We start from the raw sequence: 10,241 nt of genomic DNA on the forward strand, positions 1-10,241 counted from the left end.
AGGGGCGATGCTAGCCAATAGGCAGCGAGAGCAGACACGCAGGGAGGTGGGGAACGTGAAAGCCCAATTGAGAAACGTTCCGGCTCCTAGAGGATGTGAATAAGACTAAACTTCAGTCACCAGCAGTGTACTCTTGCTCCAACCAGAGCGTCTTCCCTCATCGCTCTCCCCAGATTGGTTAACAGATGGCAGGAGGGCCTTAGCACAACCCTTTCCCCAATAGAAAGGTAACGCTGCGTGACAGGCGTTCAGATCAGCCAATTACTGCCGGCGTGAACCCCCCCCCCACCCCTTTCTTTGTTGCAAAATGGCGGCGACAGCGCCCGTTCCAGCTTCTCCCGCGGCGGCTCCGGCGCAGAGTCCAACGACAGCGCCCACCACACCGGCGGGGAACGCTCCCCCCACTGCCGCGCCGCTCCCGCCTGCCACTCCAGCACCGCCGCCACCGACAGCGCCGCTGTCGGCCGCGCTCTCGGGTCCGTTCCCTGGCGGCCGCGTGGTGCGGCTGCACCCGGTCGTGCTCGCCTCCATCGTGGACAGCTTCGAGCGCCGCAACGAGGGCGCGGCGAGGGTCATTGGGACACTGCTGGGTAAGAGCTGCCGACCGCGGGGAGAGCAGCCCACCTCCTCCACGGTGCCCCTCTAACTGTGCTGCCCTCCCGCAGGGACTGTGGACAAGCACTCGGTGGAGGTCACTAACTGCTTTTCCGTCCCTCACAACGAGTCCGAAGATGAGGTACGGAGTGCGGGACAGCCCGGGCGGGTGTGGCAGGCCGTACAACCCACCGGAGCTGCGCTGTAGAGCGGGCAGTAGGTCTCTCGGCGATTGCTGGGGAGCGGGGGTGTGTGCTGCCCATGTGCCGCCCCTGATGGCTGCGTGAGGGCTTATAGCCGTGTTGTCCGCCGTTAAGGGTTCAGCATCCCTGTAAACAGCTGACTTGGGCCTGTCCCATTTCTTAGGTGGCAGTCGATATGGAATTTGCCAAAAACATGTATGAGTTGCACAAGAAGGTGTCTCCTAACGAGATCATCTTGGGCTGGTAAGTTCTCCTGCAAGAACATGCAAGCACTTCTGTTGGTCCCTTAACTAATTGAAATACATCATTCTACTTGTCACAGGTTGAGAAGCAGAAGCACTAATGCTTGTGTCAGTAAGATCTTGCAACTCTTGTTATAGAATCAGTTGTAAAGCTTTTGCAGTTCACAAGAGGAAGAGATGGTATTGAAGATGTGCAGGATTTTTTTATCTATCTAGCAAAGATATCACAGAAGCGTGGTGAGTTAGAGAATGCCTGCATGGCTTTACTAGAAGGACATAGCCACCTGTAATACAGCCTGCACCATAGAAGATAACTGGTTAGAAAGAAAGGAGAACACAGAAGAGTAGTTTAGAGTACCAAAGGCCTCAGGAGGAATCAGTGATAACAGCTGGAGCATGCAGAGAAGTTCTCTGCTGAGAAAAGGTGGGAGTATGTGTGTGTGGGATGCGAAGCAAGATCAGTATGATGTCAGTGCCTGAGTGTGTGGGTGGCTCTATTAGTCTTTTAATGCTCCTCTGTTCCTACAGAATAGCTCAGTTCTGTTCCTGTGCAGCAGACCTTAACCACCTTCTAATGGCACAGCAAAGTGCAGTCTTGGTGACAGAAATTTTCCTGTGAAGCTAATTGCAGAGCAGTTAAAGGACCTAGATTAATGAGTTGTTCCTCCTGCAGAGAGATGCTTTGTGGAAGATCTACTTGGTTGGTCCAGATTTGTTTGGCATGCTTTGACTTACACAGAATTAAAGAGTTGCTCCACAACATAACATCAGATAACTGAATCTTGGGTGTCTGATGTCAACTGTACCAACTCTTTACGGCTGGTACTACAACACTGGTCTTGTGCATGTTTTTAGAGTGGGTATGCTCATTCTGTAATTCCTACAAACTGCAAACTCCTTAGTTAAAACACTTGTATTTAATATGCTTCTGCAGCTCAGTGCTTGGAAATGAGTGGCTTAGGATAAAAACCTGTTGAATATCAATGGTACCAAACACTGGGCGCTAGAATGTTGGAAGAATGGCTCTTCAACCTGTGATTTGTTTTGAAGGTATGCAACAGGCCATGACATCACAGAACATTCTGTCCTGATCCATGAATATTACAGCCGGGAAGCGCACAATCCAATCCATCTCACTGTGGACACGAGTCTCCAGAATTCACGCATGAGCATTAAAGCCTATGTCAGGTACTCCGTGAGGCTGCATTTCTGGGATGGGAGTTATCTGAGTTATTAAGAGACCACATCAGGGCAACCAGAAACATAGTGGGCTGCAGTGTCCCATTTTGAACAATGCTGTGCAGTAGCTAAAACACAGTAGAGAGCCAGGGATCATGGCTTACTTCTCATTGGAATGTCCTGATCACTGTATATAAGCTGAAAGACCTAACCTTCATTGGGGTGAGGAATTGTGACTTCATTAGTAGTGTTCTGAACATCTTTGTGACATTTCACAGGATTCACATAGCTAGTGTTAATTTCACTAACTTCCATCACACTGTCAGAATGCTAGCCTGTAGTTACTGGCTTTATGGCTTGGCAGTTTATTTATGCAGCTTGGAGGATTACTGCAGTTAAGACAACTGAAACTGCATCTTTTTGATCAGTCTTTATTCCCCCCAATCCCTTCCATTTTTATCAATTAATAATGGAGATTGAATATTGAGAAATGAACCTCTTCCACCTCACTGTTCTTCCTAGCACTGACTGTAGAGCTTTCCTTTTTAAGGAACAGAACCCCAGCCTTTCTTTATAGTGGAAGTCTACTGCACATCTTCAAAAAGGAAGCTATTCCCTGACATCTTAAAGCATAAATGCACTTCAAATACTTCGAATAATAGGAGTGATAAAAGTGTTGAGAGTGCTTTGTAATTGAATCTGTCATATTTTTGTTCCTTAAGCAATTTCTCAAAGTGTGGGCTATTTCAGGATAGAAGAATACCTGCGCTATAAGCAAGAAGGAATTGTAGCTAAGAAGATAATACTTAGCTCTTCATGCATTCGTGCTGATGACATCAGACCAGCTAGGAATATTCTTGGTTGAAAATGAGCAATTAATAGTATGGCAGACTGATTTTCTGTCCTCAGTTATTCATGGTCTTAATATTGCTGATTTTGGTGAGAATGAGTATACTCATGTTTACACTTCAGTGCTAACGGATTATTGAGATGGAAATTATTACATCCTCCCTTAAATATATCCATGCTGAAAACTTTTTGTTGTTCTTTTTTCCCTAGTGCTCCAATGGGAGTCCCTGGTAAAACTATGGGCGTGATGTTCACACCTCTGACAGTGAAGTATGTTTATTATGATACAGAGCGGATAGGAGGTGAATCTTTTCTTCCTATTTTGGCTATAGGCATTGTTGTGACACTGTTTAAATGTTGGGGGTTTTTTACCCTGGTAAAATTGCCATTCTGGGAATTCTACTGGAAATAAGACTGTTGCTGAAGTCCTCAACAAGTTGGTTTCTGTGACAGTTTTTTTTACTTATCCCCCTTGTGCTTTCAGTGGATCTTATCATGAAGACTTGTTTTAGCCCTAACCGAGTGATTGGCTTGTCCAGTGACTTACAGCAGGTGGGGTCAGCATCAGCCAGGATTCAGGACACCCTCACCATGGTGCTGCAGTATGCAGAGGATGTGTTGGTAAGGCAAACTTTTTATGAGCCAGCAAATAAGTTTCATGTAAGCTTGTGCATCTTGGTTTTCTTTTTCTGTATTTTCTCACTGGGCCATAAACTTGCCGAGTTTTACTCATGTTGATGTGTATGTTTCTTATACTTAGTCCGGCAAAGTGGCTGCTGACAACACTGTTGGTCGTTTCCTGATGGATCTCATTAACCAGGTGCCAAAGATTTCACCAGAGGACTTTGAGACAATGTTGAACAGCAATATCAATGTAAGTTCATCATCCATTTTTTTCAGTTGACAGCAATTCTGAAAATTTGTGATACAGACACAAATTTGTCTGAGATCAAAACAATCTTTGATTTTATACAAACATGTTAAGAAGAAGATACAGCTCTTTTGTGTAGGTAATTTGATGTTTTAAGAGCTGAAGGTGGATAAATCAGTTCACCATAATAATCTTGAAAGCAACTGTGAATGAGAAAGTTCTAAAGTACTTAGGAATTATGCAAGTAATCTGAAAGTCAGCATCAACTCTTTTTAGAGTGACTGTACAATACAAATTACCAGGCTTAAAGTAGTATTACAGGATGGACTACAACTGGTGACTTGCCAGCTTCCTTTGCCTGAGCTGAAGTTCTGTCTCCTTGCATAACACTTAGGACATGAGCAGGGTTTTAGTGTGCTACCTTACTTTTGTAACAAAATTGTAGAAAGCAAAAGCTAAATTTCTGAATGTGTTGTTCAGCCACAGTCTGCAAGACCAGATCTAATTTTTAATTTTGCTTATACCCTTTGACTTGCCTGGTTAACATGGGTGAACTCGGAGTTAAAATTTCACAGGCAGAGTTTCATATTCTGGGAATACCAAACCCTTCTTCCTGTGAGGGAAGCATTCCTAATAGCTGATTGTAAACTGCTTTACAGATGTTAAAAATTCAACTCCCTAATAGGCTATCATCTTTGTTAGTATTTCTCATCACTGTGGGTTGTTTTTTTTTTTCCTCCTCTCAGGACTTGCTGATGGTAACCTACTTGGCAAACCTCACACAGTCACAGATTGCTCTCAATGAAAAACTTCTGAGTTTATAAAGAAAATTGTGCCACCCTACACATCAAAGAGCCTGAAGAATGGGCAGAAACACTTTTCTATGTTGTTACAAAATTTCCCCAGATATTAATTTAATTACCTGGATGACTTGATTTACATCTTTATTTCCATTGCCTTGAAAAATCCTTACCATGGTTTAGGAAATTCATGGGAACGGCTGCAATTTAGATGAGCCCAATATTTTTAAATTGATTACATAAGTCTTTTGTCTCCTGGGTTTATGTACTTGTATAACAAAATACAGCTTTATTGTAAGAACGTATTTGAAATAAAAGTTCCATTGCAATGGCAAGATTGGCTTCTGTCCAGAAAAAAAACTTGTTTCATTCATTATTGTATAATGAATCCACTTTTGAAAGAAAAGGGGGGATAACGTGGCATGAGGAAAGAAAACCAGAGTGGATGCAAGTCAACTTCAGTTCTGCAGGCTTCTTTGCAGGGTTTTTTTTCAGCTGTTAAAGCACACTGAAAGTGTGACTTCTTGTGTTGCTTGTGATACGGAGGACTACAGAATATTATGGCCACTGATTTATTATAGTGGTGCTGTGCATGTGCCCTTCTTCAGCAGGGAACTGACAGAGTATGAGACAGTGAATTCAGACCTTTAGAAGTCTGTTTACCTGTACTGAGGGGAAGGTTGTGTGATGGATTGTAAGTGTCCCTCTTCTACAACATAATTGTTCCCCCTAATTACTAATGATGATTTCTGATGCCTTGCATCTGTTTTGGTAAATGAATTTGAAATTTACCAAGAATGGGACTCATGTTACAGATCTGTAGATCCTGTACTGGTTCCAATGTGGAGAATTCCCCCAGTGATTAAATGCTAAGCTCTAATTGCAAGGACAAGGTACATGAAAACTGAAGGTATAGCAAGGATTCTCACCCCTTTGATAATGTTATTTGTGAGCATTAAGTAAGTTCAAACTCAGCTCTCATTTTTTATAAGTCTGAATAAAAATCTTCGGTTTCCCTTCTTGTCTTTAGACTTAATATTCATAACTTTGGCCATTTAAATATTTTGCAGATTTTCAGGTCAAGGTGTTCTTTAAAGTAAGCCTTGAGATAGGTGGAGGGAAAGAGCAAGCAGCAAAGCTGGATAAGTCTCTCAATTACTACAAAAAAATTTGGGAAGAAAGGATAACATTTTAAATATTTTGCAGATTTTCAGGTCAAGGTGTTCTTTAAAGTAAGCCTTGAAATAGGTGGAGGGAAAGAGCAAGCAGCAAAGGTGGATAAGTCTCTCAATTACTACAAAAAAATTTGGGAAGAAAGGATAACATCCTTTCCCTGATCTCTCCTCTGCAGTAAACTCTTGCCATTCCCTGTTAGGAAAACTAAATGTAAGAAGATAATATGTAAGAAGAAAAATTTTAAATGCTGTACAAGTTGATTAGCTATGCTATCTAATAAGCACAAAATGCAAAGCCCTGAAAAGAAAGATTAATTTGTGATCATTGTTACAGAAAATGTATCATAGAATTTGCCAGTCCTTGCAAGTCCCTGAAGACTGATGATGATGATACATCAGAAGGGACTGAAGCTATGTCTTCCTAGGTAGATTCACTGCAAAGCAGAGGTGTCAGGAGACAATCCATAGATTTGGTTGTATGTCAGACACTACAGTGACAAATGCTTGGAATTGAAATAGGGAAAAAGTAATTGCCTGTTTAGAAAGCCCATATCTGATTCCATCCATTCTGTCTGTCCCTTTTTACTGGGTGAACAGCACATTGTGAACCTTACTTTACTGCTGGAACTTTGAATGCCTAATTTCAAATTTCAGTGGCCATTCTTGTGAAAGACAATATTTCAAACATAAATGTAATGCATCATTTTGCTTAATTGTAAAGCCTGGCTGTATGTAAGAGGCATTCCTGCCCCGGAGTGTGAAAGTCTAGACAGGAATTCCTAAAAGTATTTTATGTATGTGAATTGCTCCACTTTATGAAAATCTATCAAAAAACTTGGAAGTTCAATAGAAAATCTGGTGGGGAAAGCTTGGGAGTCAACAAACATCACCAAGGATTTCAAGTTTTAACTTCCTATTGATTTGTAAATCACAGATTTCTTGGATTTATTAGGGGAGTTTTTCCTTGGGTTTTGTGTGTTTGTTTAGGATGCATTGCTTCAAGTAACTTTGATAATAGTCAGGATAGATAGGTCTCTGTGTATGCTTCTATATGCAATGTTTATTATATTTAGTCATATTAGTGCCCTTACTAGTACAACTTTTTGTATACTCTGTGGTATGTTCAGCCTTTTGTTTTCTTAGATGTCTTTTCTGAATGAGTACAACTATACTGGACATTACTCTATTACATGTTTATTTCCGGCAATGTGCATGTTTTCCTGGAAAGTATTAAGCTTTAAAATACCTTGCTTAAATGGCTCTGTTACCACCTCCTAGCACTCAAATATTTAATTGCTCAAACGACGGTAAGATCTTTCCTTGTATCTTAGTTTAGTTGAGCTGATCTTGGGTTTTTACCTCAGCGTGTTCTTGAAAACTTCTTTTCCTCAATATACACAATATTCATCAAAGAGTTTACTGTGACAATTGAGTCTCTTGTTTTCTTTTGATATACTATGTACTTAGGAAAGCTAGAGGGGTGTATAAAGTCAGTCCACCTTGCTGCCTTGGACCCTTCTCAGACATGTAATCTCAGTCAGCCTCAACAAAGGAATAGAGTTTCAGCAAAGCATCTCTTGGCAGTACAAAGTGGCAATGAAACCTTGTGTTTTTCCAGTGAGCGTGATGACTTCTGACAACCCGCAGTTTAATTAGCATGCAGATGCTACACTTTGTTCTGACATCTTCCTGCTGTAGTAAGACAGTGGTTGCTCACATCTTTGAGCAAGTGCATGTAAAATCCACAAGCACATGAAGGTACTTAGTGTTATACTATCTTTAATAGAAATGCCACGTTAAAAATGCAGGGAGGAGCTGGTAATGCTCGAGTATTTCCTAACTGATGAGTCTCAACAGTAGAAAGAAGGTGGTGTACCACGATGGAAATTGCAGGTACCTGATGGTAATTAGTTTCCCTGTGCTCTGTTGTGTTGCAAGACTTGCAGATGACATTTAGATGACTCTTCAAGAGATGTTAGTGGATAGGCAGTATGCAACAGTCAGGTTTCAGGCTTCCTATGAGTGCTATCAGGTATTTAGGATCAATAATGCACAGAACACTCCTGGTGGTGGTTGTGACCAGGATTAGAATGCGATCTAAAGGGAGTCCTTCCAGACTGCATTGTGTTACTGTTAGTTTGCCAGTTAAGTTAAAAAGCAATTGGAATTTGACATTCTAAGTAAGTGTGTGCGACTAAAGTGTTTATACTATGTGTTTCTCTGGGTAGGGAAAGAAGTTTGTGCTAATTTGGTGTGTTTAACAGATACTTCATTGTTGTCATCTTCTCTGGTTCACTAACTACCTTAGAAGGAGTTTCCTGAATCATAAATTCATCTCTTTCCTGTCTCAACCAACTATATCTTAAATTCTACTTTAAATATACCTAAATATAACTCCTTTGTACTTACTAAAGTTCTTATGTTATGCGCTTTCTGGTATTTATATATAATCTATATATTTATACATAATAGGTATTTATATATAATAGGTAGCCATCGTACTGTAGCTTTCATTTTACTAAGCATGGTAAGCTTTATCTCCTTTCCACTGATGCACTGTCTATGCTTTGATCACTTAGCAGCCCACTTAAAGCTTAATTCCAGTCTTTCATGAACATGAGTTGGTAAAGACCATACCCACATCAATTATATTACAATTAATATAAGAATATATTAATACTTTCCTGTTATAAAGCCCTTGTTTGCCTCTTGGTGTCTGTCATGTAGTGTGATTGAGCATCCCAGTCTCATGCCCCTGTTCTCATTTGCAGCTGAGCTCCAATTTGCCAAGAAAGTTATTAATTTGAGCACATGACCTGACATTATGAAACTTTTTCATTAAAAAAAGTCTAAATCCATGTATTTCTCCTGGTTTGGATTATTCTCAGTATTGTTGAACACCTCACAGTTTTGTCAGCAAGTATCAGCAGTTAGCTTATTCCTAACTTTTGTGCCCTACTCAGTTAAGACTTGGAATTGATCCCAGACCAGCTTAACAGAATTCTACAAGTTCCCTTTTCAACACAGCTTTTGTTCTTTCTTACAAGTTTTTTATCTTTGCTTATGCTAATTCCTCTTTTTGTACTTTAACTAATTCTGGGTTCTTGTCAACCCTTCTGTGGATGTCCAAGTGGTTTATACTGCATTCCTCATTTAGAATGTGCATTGTGTCAGACTGACCCCATATGGCCCATGATTGATAAACCATGTGTTCAGTTGGGAGCCTTGGAAAGTGGAGATAAGACTAATTGTTCTATATGGTGAGAATAACAAACTTTTTATTTTGCTATCTGCAAATTGATACTTAAAAAAAAATCCTGACTGCCAGAATTACAATTTGCATTGTAGCTATTGCATTACAATTTTGGTGACTATTTCCATATACTGGGATGAAGGTCACTAAGTTTGCTTTGTTAGCTGAGTCATTTAAGTTTCTTGGCAGAATGCCTAAGTCTGCTGCGAAGAGGAAGTAGTGTTCTGGTGTGTGATTTTGTGAATTTGTGGACATGCTATCTATATCTGAAATGCATGGGTTTAATTGTAAGGATTAAAAAGCTGATTGTGAAAAATATTGGATACGCTGCTCTTTTAAGCAGTCTAACTGAAAATCCTGCTGTTCTCCTTCTCTACTTTGAGAAAGGGTAAAGCTTCTAATTTTAGTGTGCTTCCACACAACAGAACTAGAGACCCTGGCAGCAGCTGACTTGTAAGGTTTCTGTGAAATCTTAATGTTTGGACTACAGTGGGTGGGACCCTAACATGACTCATGGGGTAGTGACTCTCACTTGAGCAGCTAACCAAACACGTGGCTCTTCCTGAAGTAAACTGAACTTGCTCTGCTCCCTGTGCACATAGAAAGCTAACTTAACAGTTAACTTTCAGTATCTGCATTTTAATTACTGCAGTCACATGATAGTGTAACAGGAAAAGTAAGTTTTAGTGCAAATCTTAGACTTGGGTCACTGCAGTGTCCTGTTGGATTATTATACTTTGACCTATGGTTCAGAGCTGACCAGATCTTCTTGCTTACCACAAACTATGGGAGGGGGGGGAGAGGGAGCGTGGGTTGTGTGTGTGCTTGGTTGGCTTTGATTTTTAATTTTTATTTTTTTTTTTGGTGTTTGGTGGGGTTTCTTTTGTTTGTTTTGGTTTTGTTTTTTTTTTTTAATTTAACTGTATTGACTAAAATAGAACATTAAACGTAATGCTTCATATTATTTAAGTGGGAAACAATATTCCAGCCATGATACATAGCACAAAGAAGCAGCAATGCTTTAGTGATCTATCTCACCAACAATAAATTACTCTGGAAAATAAAAAAAAGATTT

The 10,241-nt window shown here is 40.5% G+C and overlaps 1 protein-coding gene across 1 annotated transcript; it reads left to right on the forward strand.

Annotated features, from left to right (window-relative positions):
• Positions 1 to 307: 307 nt before the first annotated feature.
• EIF3F (eukaryotic translation initiation factor 3 subunit F) lies at positions 308 to 5,154 on the forward strand (the record flags this gene model as incomplete). Its single annotated transcript, XM_080621726.1, has 8 exons — positions 308 to 590; positions 666 to 736; positions 961 to 1,040; positions 2,090 to 2,227; positions 3,278 to 3,369; positions 3,552 to 3,688; positions 3,828 to 3,941; positions 4,685 to 5,154. The coding sequence occupies 8 exons, from the start codon at positions 308 to 310 to the stop codon at positions 4,760 to 4,762; spliced, it is 993 nt and encodes a 330-aa protein (XP_080477852.1). The 3' UTR covers positions 4,763 to 5,154.
• Positions 5,155 to 10,241: the final 5,087 nt, after the last annotated feature.

This window comes from Psittacula echo (assembly GCF_963264785.1).
Source record: "Psittacula echo genome assembly, chromosome: 6".
Lineage (NCBI taxonomy): Eukaryota > Metazoa > Chordata > Aves > Psittaciformes > Psittacidae > Psittacula > Psittacula echo.